General features: G+C 41.8%; 1 protein-coding gene and 1 long non-coding RNA gene across 2 annotated transcripts in view; one reads left to right on the top strand and one right to left on the bottom strand.

Annotated features, from left to right (window-relative positions):
- The window catches only part of LOC124306726 (3-phosphoinositide-dependent protein kinase 1), a 334,286-nt gene that overhangs the window by 227,854 nt on the left and 86,423 nt on the right, over positions 1 to 20,009 (top strand). The window contains exon 4 of the mRNA XM_046767671.1: positions 4,631 to 4,681. Within this exon, the coding sequence (XP_046623627.1) occupies positions 4,631 to 4,681 (51 nt within the window). The remainder of the gene's footprint in view (positions 1 to 4,630; positions 4,682 to 20,009) is intronic.
- The window catches only part of LOC124306729 (uncharacterized), a 61,990-nt gene that overhangs the window by 39,956 nt on the left and 2,025 nt on the right, over positions 1 to 20,009 (bottom strand). The window lies entirely within an intron of this gene.

Here is a 20,009-nt window from a genome sequence, read left to right as displayed (position 1 = left end):
GCCTTCCAAGGAACGAACGAACAGCTATGACCGTCCCACGCTGACTGACCGACCAATTCCATTGTGTCAACAACAACAACAACAACAAGTAGCTGCAGAATGACGCGGGACGAGGACAAAGGATGAACGATTCTACGGGCGAAACTAGGATTCTTCTTTTTCATTAACAATGCCGATAAATTGGACACGGCCGGTCATTACGGAAGACGGCGAAGCTTTTTGGAATGACGTTTCCAGGAGGAGGCAGCAGGTCAAGGGTCAGGCCAATTGTTAACGGACACTCCTAATTCTGTTCAGCGTAGGCAAGTTGTTCTTTCTACCTATCAGCGTTACGAATCAACTATAGCCTCGTTTCCTGATTCTTAGCATACGTAATTGCTCGCCCATTCACATCAGTCAGTGACAGATTACGGTTCTTGTATCGCGCTACTCGATACGAAGTCCGAATGGAAGAATAAGGTCTGTGTAATCTGAGCCTGAAATGCAAATTCGCCATTGAACTGTACTGTAAGTTATGAATAAAAAAAGAAATATATTAATAATACCGATTCTACCTTAATGGCGTACAATTTTTTTCCCTTCTGTAATGTCTGTTAAACAGCTTAACAGTACTGATCGTTTCTTCTACACGTGAAACGCGATTGTGACCGACAACGTCGTAGGTAATATACTATACCTGGAATCCGCATTGCAGTTACACATATGATACGATACTCGTACAATTTCAATCAATTTCTTCCCTGGAACGTAGATTTTTACCTACGTAGTATCTGTATGCATAAATAAATATGCATGTACATATATTGCGCGTTATGTATTCTCATAAAAGTAGCCGAGATCCGTTTTACTTCGTGCGGTTTTCCATTTAGCGCCCGACTTCCCGTTGCGGTTAATTAATTATCTTACCTTGTATTTTCCCGATACATACCCATAAATGTACACAGAGTAACGTTGGATTATTAAATGCGCAGCGCATTCGCGTGAAATTTCTGAAGCGCAATATACGAATTGCTTGTACTTTCCCCTGTCAAATACCGGCGTGATAAAAAAATGGAGTAAAAAAATACGCATCAGACACGCAACGGTGGTGTACAAAGTATGAACGTATCAGAGGCATACCACGCTATCTGAACATTCGATCGGAAAAGAAGCTATAGCTGATAGTCTGAATTCATTTTCTCCGAACAAAGATCTACAGCATTAAGGTATGCTGAATAAAAGATTATAAAAAAACTTGCAAATACAGAAAAACTTCAATCATTCGAACTCTTCGTAGGTCGAAGGTTTTTTTTTTGTCCAAGTTAAAACGCGTTTACGTTTTTCTAACATTTGAAATATTCGATACTTCGAACTCATGGTGCATCTCATTAAATTTTTGTTGGTCTCTCACGAATTATGGCAAAAAAAATTGGAAGGCAGTTTAGAAAAAAGACAAGAACACCTTGCTTTTGAATTTGTACACAAGAAATGATTAATGTTTTAATATTAATATTAGTTGGTATCAATGATTGTCAATAGAGGCATTCAAAGATTTCATCGTCGTTTTCTTTTCTGTTTTACGAATACGAATTTGGGCAGACAAAGAGATTCATGTTTCAAAGATACTTATTATGAAAAATAAATTCGAAGACACGCTCCAACTTGAATGCATAGGTTAGTAGAAAATTGATATCTACCTGAGATGACGTCATTTCCGATCACCTTTTCAAATAACGCAATATCCAATCGCATTTTGTTGGATGTATGCAAGCTTATAACGACGTTCAATAAAATATGCTTTTAACGCAAAATTATAGATCGTCATTGCTACTCGGTATCTTTAACTCGCAACTGTCACACTGTACACAGTACAAACAAGCTATTATGTCGATACAGTATCTGTTCAAGTTGGTGATCAGTGACCCGTTTTGACGCAGATCTAACAATGAAAAAAGTAAGGTTCAATTGCTGATTGTTTACTAATCACTTACCGCCGTTAGATCAAGCTATAAAATACGGAGATCAAGATATCAAGATGATTATAATAATTGTTTTATTAATATACTCTTTGAACTCGCTCGTTAATGCATCTCTACAACAAGGTCATAGTTTTTAAGAACTAAAAACAGCTATTATATGAACATCTTTCTTTCTCAACTCTCAAAGTTATGAAAACTGCAGCCTGCGTAAAACTTCGCTTGCTTAAACGAAATAATATCAACAATTTTATGAATAATATATAAAGCACTTGGTTCGAGAGCTCAAAACCGCAACTTCGAATGTACCGATCGTAAGATTTAGCGTTTGCGTTTACATTTCGCCAACTTGTATGCATGTTCGCGAAGAACTGTTGGTAATCCATGTACAAATTTTCGGTAAAGCGTCATCGTCACCAGCCTCCGATACATGATATATGTTATCGAGAGTAATAATTACGATCCTTACAATCGATATAATTTACTGAGAGCATCTTGGAGAAAAATTTGAAAAAACTGGCCAAGGTAATTTCGTTCGTATAACGGTATTTAAATGGGGACATAAAAAAAATCTACAGAGATTTTCGACAAGTAAGTGTAATGAATAATTCATGGAATGATTCGTATCGGATTACGGTCGAAAACTTTAATTCGCGCTGGAGTAATGAAAGAAAAAGAAGTTGCTAAACAAGCAAAATGTTCGCAATGGCAGATATCGATTGGACAGAAAAAATAATTATCGACGTAAACCTGGTGTTGCTCAATCAATTAGCCTTGATTTCCTAGTCATATGTTTCGCATACCAAAATCGTCGCCAATCATATTGAAAAACTTTCCAAAATCATCTTCTCGTAATCTATGGACATTGTTAATTCAACCAGAATCAGATGACTTGAATAAAAACTGCATTTCACCGGTTCGAAAACTGCTCAGTCCACGCGGTTTGTTTGATTTTCTTATGGTTTACTTACTCTTTCTGTATCTTTTTGTTTTTACCTTTCATCTTCTCCGAGAAAACTCCGTTAGTCGTATTTCTGTTATTTTTAATCGAGTCAACGGTATAGCGGGGATAATATTGAGCAAAAACAAGAAAATGACGTCAATTTACCAAGTGACGATTGTAAACAGATCAAAGTCCAGGTGCCTAATGGTGGTTCACGCACACGCGAAACAAAAATAATTAATTATTAATAGAAGAGTCGGGCGAGATGCCTTGAACGGTTGCCTTGACACCGATTTCTCAAATAAAATCAGTATAATCCTGTTGTGTGCTGCACATACTGCAAGATCACACTTTAGACGTCGATTATTTCTCTTATCGCGGTATTCAATTGATTGTACCGAAACGTTTGAAGCCCTGCCGAAGCGGACGTCGCTCGTTGCATCGATCAGTGATCACTTTAAACGTACGAAACGCTACGCTGGGATAATATATCGGGCAAGTGTAAGAAAACACTGACCTCGTATTGAGAAATCCAGGTATATCCCCCAATAACAAATCCCTCGTCGTTTCAATTAACGTTATTATTGCTATTATTACCATCGTAATCATTGTATATTTGTGGTAAACAATTTTAATTTACCGTTTGCAGAAACTTATGTAAAATATGACCAAATCCAGTTGATTCTATACCTATAAATAATATATAACGTGAGCTGCTTTCTTGAAGAGAATGCGGTTGGTTACCAAGCGTATTAAACAAGTCGATGTATCCGTAGATTATACATACGCGCATCGCCCACGTATAAAGCAAAGTCGACATACCTACGTTGACACGCATATACGTACACATGTTACACACTCAATGAAATCGCACTTTGAACGATGCTGAATTCCGCCGTAACGTAAAAGCCCAGAGAAATAAAATTAACAAGCAATCGCCATAAAACTCGATCGCATTCTACTCGAAAGCTCTACGTGGAGAAAGGCACCCATTTAACGATGCGAAAAGACGCGCACATCAGGCAGGTATACATAGTACATAAAATACGTTTATATAATCTACGCAGCGCGAGATGTTACAGAAATAGTCAAATACGCAGCAAAATTGTAGCCCCAGTCGTAATTTCTAAGGGTAGTTTTTTTCTCTTTCATTTTATTTTAAGTTTTTTGCAAGTTCCTCGAAGGTTGTCCGATCTTGCAATCAACCCCTGATGGCTGTACTGCTAAAAGTAGATTATTGCGCGCAAAAATACGTTATGTATACGCAGGAATTATTTACTACGCAAATTATAAAGTCGGTAACGCGTTCGAAAGCTGGATATTTTATAAACTCGTTTATTCGTGTGCGTCGTGATACGTATACTTTTATTATAAAACTGGAATTATAATATGTTGAAACGTAAATCGATCGAGGATTGAAACGAGAGAGTTATTGATTGCAGGGGCCTTGATCGGCACGCCTGGAATCCGGTCTACGCATTCCTGCCTTCCGCTCGTGAAGAAATTATTTATCAATTGACTGCGATTAATTGCCCAAGGAGTAAAGCGAATTTGCAATTAAGCGACGCGATGCATTCAAATATGTCGTTTAAAATCTGACGCTCGTTATAATTCACTTTTACCCGTAATCGTGTCTCTATATTTTCTTTTTTTTGCTTTTTTCTTTTGGTTTAAACCTTGCAGTTACGCCGATTGACAGTTATTTCAAGTTACTATTATCCTACACTTTCAGATAGCCGATGACATCTTTCAAACGGAGGACGTCACGCCTTTTGCCGATTTGGTAAGTACGACAAAACCGAACTCACGTGTTATATGCTCGGATCTCATATTTCTCGACTAAATAGGGGTATACGTAATTACTCTTAGTTGAAGATACTGCACCGCGTGAGCTTTCAACTTTTGCTAAACGGCCCGCAGGCCGAAGTGAAAGGCGAAATACCTCATTAATTGTGTGTGTGTCTGTGTGTGTGTGTACACATAATGTATATATATATATATATATATATATATCCCGCGCCCGAAAAAAAGCGACTTATAGCCTTCGCAGGTGCAGATTTAAATTACTGTTCAAGAGAATTACAACTATATGTAACGTTTATCTTACCGTTAATCATACCGCTTTAATGGAGAAACATATATCAACTTGTCACTGGCCGGCTGTTTAATTTATTTTCCGATAATCTAAGAAAAATATGTTAAATATACTTTGACCATTAGAATGCATATTATTTCAATGTTTGTATTTCTCATAATCCGGTGTAGAAATCCTGACTGAAAGAACAAAAATAATACTAATATTAATTTACGTGTGCAGATTTATCGACAGGTACCGCGACTCGCGAATTTCGGAATTATTTAGGTAAACCGATTTCAGAGTGTTCAACCTCTTGTTTGTTTGTTGTGTTTGTTTTTTCTTTTTTTTTATCTGAACGAAAACATGAGTTGCCGATACGCTTTCGTTGTACAAACGCCCAGCTCGCTACAGTAAATAAGGAAAAGAGAATGGTCTAAAAATATCGGCTACCAGGAAAAAGTTGTTAATGAGCTAAGGAAAAAAAAGTCGACGCGCTAAACGTCTTCGTGCAGGCAAATGAGAGGTTTGGTTCCATGCGGCGGCGAGAATCGCCGCAGATTAGCAATTTTCTTCGTTATCTCCGGTGGTCAACCGCACACGATACCCTTACGATACGGCACCAATGTCAAGTCGAGCTTGTAAAAGACCGGACAACGGTCAGGACGCCCGTCGAGAATTCCCCGAAGGAAACAAGGAAAAGCCCAACCTCCAGACTGAACTTTACGCGTCGGTATCTCGCTCCGTTCCATCCGTTCGCTCGGACGTAAACGGTTTCTGGAATTCCCTCAAACTTGTTATGCTTACAATTATCCAAAATGCGTTATCAACCTCGCTGCGTACTGTTCTTGCTGATAAATTACATATTATTACACACATTATACACGTTTGCGCATGTGATGTAATTGCGACAGATGCGAAAGAAAGAAGTCGCAAAAACAACGTGATTCGCTCAGCTCGGCGAGTGGGCAGAAAAACACGTAACACGTGAACACGAGCGTGTGTATGTATATTCGCGTACGTACGTTTCATCCCGGACTGCGTGAAATTTATTTACTTCTCTCGTTTGCCAATCAAAACAATCCCCCGGCCTGCATGTGATAACTTTTCTTTCTTTCTTTTTCTAAACAACATCAAGCGTACAATGTTATTGGTATAAAACGCGATATGAAGGATAAATTTACCGTGTATTTGTTTTCCGCTTACCACTTTCTCTTGATCGCTATAGCGAATTGTTGATATTTTGTTTTGTATTGTTCCCGATACCCACAGCTGAAATCATCACGCAGAGAAATGATTGTGGAGTAACGATTGCAGCGATGTAGATATCTCGTCACACATGTTTATGCAATGTACTAATCACACATTTGTGCTCATCGTCAGCTGTATAACCGACCTGTACGCTTTATGAGCAGGTTTAACACGTAACCGTAACGTACGTCCGATCATGCGGCACCGCCTTACGTCGCTTCCGCGTAAATAACAATTGTTATGTGACGGCAAAATTGCGCCCATGATGCACACCTACGCGTGTATATTAATCCTGTACACACAAGTCGTCCATTATGCGATTGTCACACAGCGTAAAATTTGCTTCGACACAATTTAATAACCTATTTAATACATGATACGATGTAATTTTGTTATCATTAACTTTTTTCACGATGCGCACGACGGGCAATAATTGTTGTACAGTGCCGGGATTCTTTGTTATTACCAATCTTGCAATCTGAGCTCTGCCATTAATATCGTAATTCATTGTTCGAAGACTCGGTTCGATCACAGGTACATTACAAGTAGGTACGCGTAACGCGCAACAAAAAGTAGCTAAGCAGCGTATCCGTACGATGTGATTGTTTTTCCATTCTCTTTTCCTTTTTTCTTATTTTTTTCTCCTAGTGAAAAACAAATAGAGGAGAGAAATGGATATGGAGAGATATTCTGAAATACGTGTTATTCTCTTGACCGATCACGAATTAGGTAAATAACAGTAATCATACGTCCATATGTCCGTATAATATTATCGTGATTGATTTATCAAATCGGGGATTAGATACATAGAAAATTGGCGCCGACTAGCTCAAATTGTGTTTCTTACCCGCGAGAGTAGATACGGACGTATAGTATGTGTGCGGCATGGTATGTAATGTTAACATTGACGCAGCGTTACGCAAAAGACGTACACCGTGTGTCGCAGACTCTTCAAACACGAGCCCATTTCGTCATTTACTTAACAGGCGATAAAAATGATTGCTATGGTTGGAGGTAAACATACGACACTTTTCTGTAACGCTTCAAGCTTACCATTCTGCTGTATTACTGTAGCACAAGACGTACGCGCGTGTCTTCTCGACACACAGTCACCGGTTACTCTGTACGCGAATGATAGATAAACCATCTCTCTTATCTGTGACCCAGTTGTAGAGAGGGGAAACCCAAGAAGGAGGACATTTTTTCCGAGGGAAAACAGAAAAGAGCCGAAGGATAAGTTACTGTAAGCGTAGGAGGTTGTTTTTAAATAAAATTCACCCGTCGTCGACGCACGTTCTGAATTTCTTGAAAAATTCAAATTCGTTCTCATCTGCGAGATATCGCCAGCAGCAACAACTGCGGCCTAACGATAACAAACACGATTATTTCGAATTAAAAACAATCGTATTAATATTTATACTTTATTTTAATTGAGTAGATAACGATTTACCTTACTGTATCATCACATCGTATTTAAAGGTGTAGTACCGATAAGCAAAAAATTTATAATTTTAATAACAAGGATGAGAATAATATCGTTCTCTATGACCTATGTATAATTTCTTTACAATGTACTCCTACTGCCATCAGCTGTAACTGATTAGCTGATACAAAAGCAGGTAACGCGCTCTGACGTATTTGTCCATTTTTATCGCACCAATTTTGCAAGTAATTGTACTTTTTTAATTTCTTCTATAACGATCATTTCAATCTTTTTTGCTCGTCATAGTCAACCAAGTCTTGTGTTTCTTTCGACGTCTACATTGTCAGCATGCTCTGGAATGATTTAGGATTTCTAAAACAGACATTCTACACCGGAAAGCACTACACGCGGAGATAAGTTCAGCATCATAATATTCTAAAGCATGACGTTCTTATCACTAGCAAAAAATTCCTCCGTTTACATACCAGTCGTTAAGAGAATAACAAAATTTGCTCAACCCGGAAAAAATGTTGTTCGTCTGTAAATTGTATCGTAGAACATCCGCATGAGTTCATAGATGATTAGTTTTAATTAGTATTTTTTTTTTCTTCGTGTTTTGAACCGTGCAAAAATTAAGATTACCAATTAAACAATGTCATTGGTTCCGGTGTCAACAACTTATCGCCGCAACGAAGGCGTGCAGAGAGGTGGCTGCAAGTAGCATTTTCCGCACTGATTCCAACGCGAACGTTAATTTTTCCGTACTGCTATAATACTGTGACCGCAGATAATACGTACACGCTTGCCGCAAACCGCTTGCATATGCGAGGAAAACGATGAGGATTCGGAGACCTCGCGCAAGACGCGAGTGTTTCAATTTGAATGTTTTCTCGGGTTGTCTCGGGTCTCTCACAATCGGTATTTATCAACGAGCCTAAAATACCGTCAAAGCGCTCCCGCAGAATGCAAGTCCTGCAGATGTTGGGAATTTCGCTGTGGTTCCCCCCACAGAATTCCCCAAGTCTAACGAGATAATGTAACCACTTTGTGACCTTTTAGAATTTTTGCTCACTTTGTTAATTATTCCCGGTATGCGAAAAAACGAACCCAAACCTCGTCTCTGCGTGTGGTTCGCTGATGATAAAGAACGCGAAGTGTAATCGAGTCAACTGATAGGATACACGCCCCTTCCGTACACCCGTAACAGGATTGATTATTCGCATCGAGGTGCATAAATGTCCAAGTCTCCCATTGATTCCCACGTAACTACATATGTATATCTACCAAGGATCTTACGAAGAATTCTCTTCCGCAATTCCTCGTCTCGAACGCTTAGAATTGATCAATCATCGCTATAACGAACCATCGTCTGCCGTCGATAACCCAATAAGCGATAAAAATGTTCCCCGAGAAACGTTTTCGACTTGCTTCTACAGGGCGTGAGGAGTTCTCATACCCAGGTGATACCAAGACAGCTTGAGGATGTCACGAAGCACGATACGGACATACGTGCGGAGCGAAGGTGAGCGGTAAGGGCATAAGTCACAGGTTCGAACACCTGGGTAGGTGCTAAGAACCGAAATAAACGCTACGCGGAGACGTCGACGTGAAGCGACCCGAGGCGGCGTGGCTCGGTCGAGCAACAGGTGGTTCCCGATTGTCATCATGGCACACGTGCGGCACGATCAACGATTCTCGCACACGGACTCGCGACTGCCGTACGAGATGGAAGGGATCAAGCGAGAGGAAGACACGTGTGCGGAGTACCTTCGAGTATAACCTGGGCAGCTGACCGACTGGATCCCTGGCATCGCTTGCCGGAAGGAAGAGAAGCGGTTCCGTCTGTAAACGAACGCCGGCGAACTCCCGGAAACGCGAGGGAGATACCGGAGAAAATGATGAACCGGAGGATTGCCGGAGGTGTACGCGTACCTGCCCACCTGTCGGGCGCGATTGTGCTTCGACGAAGAAAAGTGCGCCCGAAGGCTCGCTCGCGTCGGAGGTTAACCCCCTCCTGTCCGGGAGAGAAGTTCAAATAATCGCGAGGGAAAGAGACAGCGGGAGAAATTGTCGCAGCGGCAGGTAGCGATGTCAAGAACCGACCGATTGACCGCGACGATAGATTTTTGCGAAACGACACGTGTTAACGGTGGCGAAAAAAAATTATCTAGCCTTTTATCTACATCGACAAAACAGCTGTGTCAATTAAGAAATTGAAGCAATAATAAATGGCACTTTCTTGTAACAAAGTGAATTCATCTTGACAGTACAGTGTAGCGGAAATTTGCAAATCTTCGATATTATCAATGCCGTTTGACATCGTCAGTATCGGCTAATGAAATTGGATAAACCAGTGGTGCAGTTTCGACGTGATCTCATGATAAGAGATACGAAACAAATTCTTCTCGAGGCAAAGCTGCTAATTGCCTCGGAATGATCGCGAAAGCGTCGGACAACGCCACGAGAACTTTTTGCGAATCGATCGTATCGGAGAATGTCGCAAAGCTCGCCCATTCCAACTGGCGCAAAATTGAACACCAAACTTTCCAACAACGTCATAATTACCGATCGTCCCGATTGTTATCGGCTTTTTGGCAATCTGTTTTATACAGCGGGATAAATGTTTACTCAGTGCCGTGTAACAATTTCAAACGAGCGAGACGCTAATTCAGGTTAACACTGTGAAATTTTCTTCAAACTACGCGATGAGAACGGCTATTTTGATGAAAATTCTCCAAGGTGTATCACCGTACGTTTCCTTGTTAGAATGATATTATTAAACTACGCAATTAAAGTACGCCATACTTGAATTTATTATTTTTCCAAGACGGAAGATACCCGCGGTTCTGTTATTAGACGAAAACAAAATTTGCGAAACTCTGAGAGAATTGGTACACATTAACCCGAAATATTCGTTACATAAAGAGCAGTGCCATCACCAAAATTTACTGTCCTCTCATACTTAATTTGAATGGAGCGTTCAAAGATCTTAAAATCGTAAACTTTTCATGGCATATCTTGCTAGTGCCAAGTTTCCTGGTGATGGTAATTTATAATTAATCTGAGTAAAAAAAAATAAAAATAATAATATAATTCCCTCTTCTGAGAATCCTACTTTTAACGGAATAAATTTAGTGGTAATATAAATATGTTTGGCAATTGCTTTTCTGATTCCCGCGGCATGACTCGGTAATCGACCGCATAACAACGACAAGGAAAAAAGCTGTTTATCCTCATCCCACGCGTACGCATACATATGTATTTATATCCATCTTTAACGACTCGTAAGTTGCACGAGACTATTTTCGCCTAGAGAATAACTTGGCGTACCACAAATAATGTGAGTCGAGTTGAACAAATGACGTCAACGAGAATTAACCCTGACTGGGTTGAATAAACATTGATTCAACGACCCGCGTTGCTGTTATTCAACCCAGCTGCGGTACGCCTACCTATAATATGCTATGAAACGTAAGAATAACAATAAATCTGATCAGATACAACCTTATCGTTATATATATATGTATATATATGTAATACAATTTTTGATTATTCGTAGTAGATCGACGAATAACGATATTCCTAATCGCGGTTTCCATGACGACATAATGCCGTCGCACAGTTGATCTTGACATTCGCGGTTTTTAATTCCTTGCCAATGCATCAACTCTCCGCCACCGCCGCCGCAGCTGTCGCGCATTATATCGCGATATTTATTATACATGAGTTGAAATATATTGCTCACTCGACGATAACGAAGCAATGACATCTAATCACAGTTGTATAGCATGAGACACTATGTAATGTATAATATACGCTACTTTGCCACAAGGTTGAGAAAACTCCTGACTAAAGTACGGTGTCCGTCAATTAGACGCGTACCGTCTGTCTGCAAGCCTGTCCGTCTGTCCGTCCGCCTGTCACCCCGAGACCGAGTTCATTTCACGGATTTGATTGGTTAATTTTCTCCAAGTTTCGCGAGTAGTAAACCTTATTGTTAGTTGACGGATATAACGAGGAAGAAACATCGCGAGACAGGCTTCGCCGAGAGTGTCGGCGTGGTTTGTGAATTTGCAATGCAAACGTCACTCACATGACGGATGAATTTAGAAGCGGTTTTCGAGCCGAGCAAAATAAGACAACTCGTCGCAGACTCGCGATCAGTGACTTTAGCGTCTTTTGACCACAGGCGCCTCGAACAAGTGACGCGGACTTTCGTTTTACCCCGAATAGCAGAATCTCTTCAATTTTATCCCAATGACGATGTGATGTTTGTTGACACGTTACGTTTTTACTCGAGGGAAGTAATCGCAAACAATCTTTCATTACAATAGATCGTGGTTATGCCACGATATCTAGGACTGATAATTGATCAATTTAGGATGATACGTGTTCGTTGTTTGGAATAATGTTTGCCTCTACAATCACCGTTATAGACCTTATTTTGCATGGCCTCTGCTACAAACAGCTGCATGCATGCTGCCGAGCTGCGGTAGGGATGTAAAATCCCTTCGTTTTAATTCGATATTGCAATAGACTGAGAGAGAGAGAGAGAGAGAGGGATAGGGATAGGGATAGGTTCACGTATATCCACCCCGTGATTAACTAACGAACGATCCAGGGGGAGTGCAGATAGCCTACCGGGCTATTGGACTTAGGCAAAGTACTGTTTCAACTATCTGGAAAATAGACTTAAATTCGTACTGGCGTTAAATTGAATCGTTAACGAAGCGAATCCACTACCTAAGCACTGACATGGCCGATCGTTTTAACTTTATACCGAGCCGTTTAATATTTCCCATTTGGTTGTTTCTCTGTCGAACTTTAGTTTACATATATAACAAGGATACCGTTCTATACATCTTGCAGAACTCGTTCAAAAACAATCAGTCCCACACTCCAACCCCTTTTTTCCGAGTGTCTACTCGACGAGGTCCTTTGGTGATAATCTCCACTTCCTAGCGTATCTTTTTGAACATAGCGATATACATATGTGTCCTGGCGAGCTCGTGATAAGCTGATAGTTGATTATTAAAAAATTAGTAATAATTATCAATACATAAAATTAAAATAAATAAATAAATCGAATAACTAGACTATTCCTCACTTGAGTAATTTTTTAGTTTCCTTGTATCATGTGTGAGAGTCACGCAAGCGTATATATTTTTGGCTCCAATAAATCCTTCCTCTTTATACTTATCTTTTTAAACTATGAAAAATATCGAGATGCTTATGACTGCCCAATGGCGGTTAGGGATCACTGGAAGTGATCATAAGATTACGGCAAAGTCATAAATCATTGTAGCATTACCCGCTACTTATCTGTCGATCTTGTTAGCTTTAATTATTAAATTCTTTGATATTTCTGTGATGTCTCCTTTGACTTGGAAAAAAACTTCCAGCGAATAAGACGAATCGATCGCTTTAGCTCGTCTTCTTCTGTTCGTGTGAACTTACTCGCCATTTGAACAGGTTTAAGAACTCTGGTGGCCAAGGTGTTGACGAAAAAGTTCGACCCGAGCTGGATGTTTCGACCCATACATCTGATATTCGAATTCACCCACGGAATCGTGATTTAAACGGCGTATAAATCTTGTAGGCATTCATAGAAAGATTTCGATGTCAATTTTATTACCACCGGATAAGATAATCTGTATAAACGAAGCTTTGATCGATCTAGCGTTACTATCCCGATCACAGTCACAGGACAAATCGCTTTATAATCCGACAAAAGCATCGGAATTCGGTAACGATAAGAAAATTTTTACTTCGCATTAATGAAATCGACAAACTCTGTTAGCTGTACGACACACTGCAGAGGTGTAATAGAATGACTCTAGAGATAATCAATATTCGAGTTCAATTGGTGGGGAAAATCCGAGACAGCTCTGCGATAACGCGATGCAGTGGCCCGCGCTTTGAGTTTCTGTACACCCGAAAGACTAGGAAACTCTGTGTTATGTAGAAATTTGACCAGCATGGTCAAATTGAGTAAAAAAAAAAAATAACGTTACAACAAAATGATAACCAGAGATAGTGTCGACACGTATACCTACTTACGAAACAAGCCGAACTACGGTTAATGGGGCAGTGGGTGAACAATAATCTACTATCGATCGAGATTATAACACGAGGGTTTATTACTTCATTGCAATTAATCTCGAAGCAGCACGTGCGACAAAGTGTAATAATCTCTCCTTGAGATATTGGAAGTATTTATTTTCATCGGATATTGCCCGGCGATACTTTCCTACATAGTTGGATTTAAGGAATTAAGACGCACGACATTTCGATCCGTGTAACCAGAAACACATCGTCGTCCAGCTCGACGCACGAGATACAACATGAACGAGATTAGGAATAACTGCATATAGCGACCAGTTGCCTGTATTTACCAATTCACTCACTCAGTTCGTAATACCCTCGGAATCGCGACGCCTCCGCGTTCGATTTCAACATAATTACCTCGCAACGAGAATACAGGTAGATGATGCGGGAGATCAAGGCATAAGCAGAAGTTCGAAGGCGTATCAGACATATCGGGTAGCGAGGTGCTCACACGGCGTGGAGGCGACGTCGGGGAGGCGTCGGCTAGCACCTCCTTCATCCTGCTCTTAGAAACTCAAACGCTGCATCCATGTCTGGATAAAAAGTAGGTCCCTGCAGGGAACGGAAATCATCCCGGCACAGCGACGATATCCGAGATGCGAGTGAGGATCTCATTGTCCCGGTCGATTCGTTCGTTAGCAGTAACGCCGCTTTTCTTTCGTTCGGAAGCGTGTTATAGGTGTCTGGCTGAAGACTCTTCTATCTATATAACCTCTACCAGGTGCCCGTATATCCACCATTTCCCTGTGAACTAGCTTCACTTCTTTCACTTCTTTCACAGGTACTCGTTTTATCAATCGCTCGCTCGCTAGTGCATCCATCCATCCATCCATCCATCCATCCATCCATCCATCCATCCATCCGTCCATCCATCGATCCAACCTGAGGGGTACGAAAACAAGGAGCTCTCCCCGTTGTTTTGTTCTACACAATTTTGATCCTAGATTCCCAGTGGGGAATATATTATATGAACTGTAGGGTATGCAAGCATAGGTGGCTCGTATATCTCGCAGACTCGATCTACTTTGTTCGGTTGTATTTACGTGAAAAGAAATCCGGCATAGAAAGCCTCTGTCAGTTGTCGGTGCTGCTGACGATTGCCTTTCAATTGACTCCCGACAATGTCGCAGTGCCTGATCAACGTTGGATAACAACGTTCTTATACTAACTTGTTCGCCGAGCGTCTGGGTAGCGAATGAATAAATTAGTGGATATATTCGTCGGAAGACTCCAGACCTAACTCAACATCTTTTCGAGTGTCACTCATCCGCTCTGATAGCAGCGAGTCGAGAGGGTCGCAATGAATAAGTAATAGAAAGAAAAAATAGGTCGTATAATGCCCAATTGTATGCAAATGTAATCCAATCTTTTTAGATGAGGTGGTGATAACCGGCATCGAAAAGCCGGATGTTGCCACTATACCCAAGTGTATGATAATGCCGATGCAGTGAACGTATCGCCGTTTGTCCGCCCGTCTCCCCCTCGCCCATCCGTGAATATGCATTAGGTTATCGTCGAACAGAAATCGTCTCCTTCTTTTTCGTCACTAATCGTGAACTCCGCTATAAATCTCCACCTTCTCGAATCCTATCGTCCGTGCAAGGATAAGAACCGTTGGTCTCTAAAACCGATTCGACACAACGGAGCGATTAACTAAGGTCTCTGTGCGACGGCTGAAATGTATCTAAGTCGGCGGATCAACCCTCAGGCATATTTCGGAACATTTCCGCGGCGGTATCGACGAGCCGAATACATCGATACGTCAATGACCGTTAAATACCGACAGATATACCGCCAGCTCCAACAGCTGTTTTTCAATCCACGAAACGATACGACGTAGGTGGACGTTGATAGGTGGCCAGGTGGCCATTTGCGGTCATTTCCTAGCAATAATTTAATTGATTTCGTTACGATACGTGCCACAGGCGCACCCTGCAGACACCGATAACAGCTCGCAATCTATTGACCGATCAATCGGCAGTCGCTGCGGGGTCAATTACCCCTGAGTAAACGGTTTGGTTGAACTGAATTTATTTTTTCCTTCCCTTTCCTCCTCTCTTTACCGAGATATCCGGTCCGGTTGACGCGCAGCTTGCAAGCTCTGAGATACGAAAATCTTCAGATCTGCCCACTCGCGGTTTAGCGTTAAACTCTAAGGTGACGGCGTGTTGGTTTAACCCATGTCACAAGTCGATTACCCGCTTGACCGTGCCGCGTTGTAGCCTAGAACTCGATGAGCCGGATTTCAAACCGCGATAAGTATTGCGACACGGCGACACAGTGATTAGCGGCAAGACGAGTTCGGATTGTTTCATTGAAATGTAGTAAAGACAAATGTTATTTTAACGTCATCGGTTGGAACGAATATCGCGATACTGGAGATTTCGGAGAACGGAATACGTACGTCCGTCCTACTTGTATTCACGTCATTCGTTAACGAGAAACTAATCGAACGCTTATCGCACTGCGTAATCTGCGGTGATGAGTAATCATTGTTCGATAGGGATCTTGAATAACAGTTTAAAAAAAAATTGTCGCAAATACAAATAACAATTTACAATATTATACTCTCCGAGCTGGCCTCATCGATTCCTGCGGTTTATCATATCAACGCTGAAGTAACAGGTGCAGATCGATGTTGTATCAATTTTACGAAGGAGCGCAGATATCACTAAAAGAAGTGAAAAAACTTGACAGCCGATTTCCGGTACCAGAAAATGATAATAAAATGTTGCACCTACACATTTTGTGTTATTACACGTTAATCACAATCAAGCATATTTCAAGCCACACCGTTAATCTGATACACATGAGCTGCCGTTGATATAATTGTCAAAATAAGTGACTGCACATTTCTCGATCTTGCACGATAACGCCGAGCTGATCGGATAGGATTGAAAAACATTTTTGTTATTCATACATGTCAGCGCCATTACATTGCTCTGCGAAGCAGAATGCAGCTACTTCTTTAAATCTCGTAACCCTTACTGGATCAGCCTGAATCGTGATTTACGTATAACGAGCTTTGGTACACGGTTGTTTTTACAAACGAAAGATAAAAGCTCTTTCTTTCTTCAGTTTCCGACCCTCTCATTTGCACGAGTCCGATTAGCGCAACGGACGCTTGCGAGTTGCAGCGTGCTTTAATCTCTACAGAAATATACACAAGTTGTACCTAGGAACGCGCGCAGCGGAACGCCAACATTATCGAACTGTGACTGGCCTTTACTGCCCCCTTATTTATGTGCTCAGCTTCTGCGCTACACGAGTATTTAATTTTCACGCGTACATTACATATGCGCGTAAAACATGTTCCAAGCGTGAGTTCTCTATAATATTTGCATAATCACGAGGATTGTACGGTTGTACAATTTTCTTGTCATTATATTTATTGTTTCTGACGATTAGAATTATGTTGGAAATTGCGTCTAGTCTCGCCGCCTAGACGGGTTAATTATTTCAAATAAACATGTATTATCTCTCGCGTGCATAGGGTAACATATATGTATATATATATATATATACGAAGGAATGAACAGCGCTTAAATTCAATCGATCAGTCTGATCGACCTTCAGCGATTGATTTATACGTTGAGACACACGCGGATACCTCGATCTATCGTCGAACGCACCCTCCGCTCATCTCGACTTGCGACAAGTGTTCTGTTATGCAAGCCCGCGATAAGTTTGTTATACGTGCGCTGATTTCCTGGGGGATCGTAACGAGACACCAAAGACAAATCGATCACCTTTCGGCATAGCGAGGATACACGGTATATACACGCATCTTACATATCCCATGCAAATGAGCCAACTAGCTGCACGCTTTCTCTGTATACCCCTCTTATCATCGTTTAATACTGCACGAGCTGATGTTCGAATCGATCGAAACCCGACTCCGCGAGGCCGGGTGAAAGGTCACACACATCTGAAGCAACGTAACAGATAAAGAGGCGAACACCCGGAGCGCTCCAGAGCGCTATGAGCGATCAGGATGATCCGTGGCATTAGTCAAAGTGCACAAGGGATGTGTTGTATACACTCAGGCAAGCTAGAGCAAAGCTCGTTCCGCTTTAGGAAGGGATGAGGGAGGAGAGCGGCGGAAAGGATGAAGAATGAATATTGCAATAGCCCGCCTATAAAAATGTTTTATAAGATGTGTATGTCAGATACTTGGGATAAAGTAGTAATTCCGTGTTCATCCCGCGCCAATTGCGAATAACCCTCGAGACTGGCGCGCATCGCTGCAGCAGTTCTCGCCGGGTTATCGCTAAGGTTGAAATCGTACGAGACAAAAATAAATATTACACGTGGGAGAAAAAGGGGAAAAATTCAACCCTGAAAGGGCCAACGTACGCAAACGAGCCAACGAGCCGACGAGATCACCTGCATCTCGAGATGAACCGATTACCTCTAGATCTTAAATCCTCCATCTATACACACTTTTCGCGAAAACTCCGCGGATCCTCGTTGCGTTCACGATGCGCGATATCTACTTGACAAAAATAAACGTGAATATGGTAAAATTGCAATTGCTGAGGAAAAAAATAAAATTACATAAAATGCTACTGCAGTCGAGAAGTTGAGCAGAGGGTCCAGTCTTTGGCCGGCATGCGGTGCTACGCATAAACCACCATTGTTATAATTGGAATCAGAAAGACGCGTATGTTGAAACGTGAATACGCCATTCTTGGGTAACTAGGAAAAACATTATGGCTCGATGCCAGAGAAAAACTCCAGGTTTGCGCGCTGTTATTCAAATGGCACAAATGGCAATTTTATCGTGCGGTGAATCACCAAATTTCTTTTCTGCAGTTTTTCTTTTTCCTTCTTTCTTTCGCGCGCAATGATTTCTTTACGTCGTTTTTTACTCTTCACCTTCCGCATCGTCTCCTCTCCCTTTATTCCCTTCGTTGTTCAAGGCGGTTTGTAAAAACTTGAAACATTCCCGTTACGCCGGAGCAAATACGTGGAAGAGATATCTATCGATACGCGTATCATATATACCATAATACGACTATAATACGAGAAATAATCTTTCCCCGAGTTATTCGTACTCTTCTCGATGTATGTATAGACTATTTCTATCCATCCATATTGCCTGTCTATGTATGGTACATACGCGTAGACACGTATCCACGCCATTCTACATCAGCGACTCTTTGAAATCCGGTGCACCGTCTTCGACTGCAGGGGGGCGAAGAGAAAAAAAATAAACTGAGAATTTTCCGAAACCCGCACGTGCCCGATACGTGCTCGCAGCATCGCAAGCCAACGAGACAAAGAGGCGGATCAACGTCGTGGAACATTCCGCGAACTCTGACCCCGCCGCTTACCGAGAAAAACAATCATCTCGAGGCTTGCTGTGGATCCGAGAAAACCGCACACGCGTTGCTGGTATCAAGCGCGCGAAATTATACATCGGTAATTATTGTCTTGCCGCGCATCACGCTGCTCGAGAGCCGAATGGCATGGTGCAGCCGTTCTGCAACTATGAAAAATGTTGATATCATGATATTTCAACGTCTGTCTTTTTCACCCATTTATATTCCGTCGTCCTTCACCCGCTTCGTCGTCGTCTCGGAGCTCATCGCTATTAAAGTGAAGAAAATTTCGCTCCGCGGTGAATCGTCCGGCAGCACGTCTACCGACATTGTGCGCGGTTCATAAAATAAGTGGAAATATAGATATACATATCCGTGATACACACAGCTCATGTCCGGATCTTTCTCTCTCTCTCTCTCTCTCTCTCTCTCTTCGTCTCCGTGTGAAAATCTCCTCTGCCCTCGAGATTTCTTGCCCGTGCTCTTTTCGCTCGGAGTCTCTTTGGCCATTTGCCGCCATTTGCTCGTCGCCTCCTCTAAGAGACATTAATCCGATTTGCCGCTAGGTTCAAGTCTCGCGATGCGCCGGCTCGATAACGACCCTGTATTACGAAGCTTTGCGCCGCGCGCCTGCAATTACGCGGGTGGTTTCACGTCAAGCTGGTTAAGCACGCCCCTCCCGCCCTTGTCCTTGCCTCACCTGCCACTCGGCGAGGATTCGGATCCAAGGATGCGGAATCGAACGTCTTCGTCCCCCGCCCGTTTTTATCCCAATTCCGAAGAGGTATAACGGGGTTACGGTGCGCGACTCCCGACGCCGCGGCACAACCGACTCTACGAATTCTCAAAGCCGTCCCTTTTCATCCGTTTATTAACCAGATCAATCCTGTTATTCCGCCCTTCTTGTACCCCGTGTGATTTATTCCTCGGA

This window comes from Neodiprion virginianus, chromosome 6, assembly GCF_021901495.1.
Source record: "Neodiprion virginianus isolate iyNeoVirg1 chromosome 6, iyNeoVirg1.1, whole genome shotgun sequence".
Lineage (NCBI taxonomy): Eukaryota > Metazoa > Arthropoda > Insecta > Hymenoptera > Diprionidae > Neodiprion > Neodiprion virginianus.
Note: the sequence above shows the minus strand (reverse complement) of the source record. Positions and strands in the feature narration are given on the sequence as shown.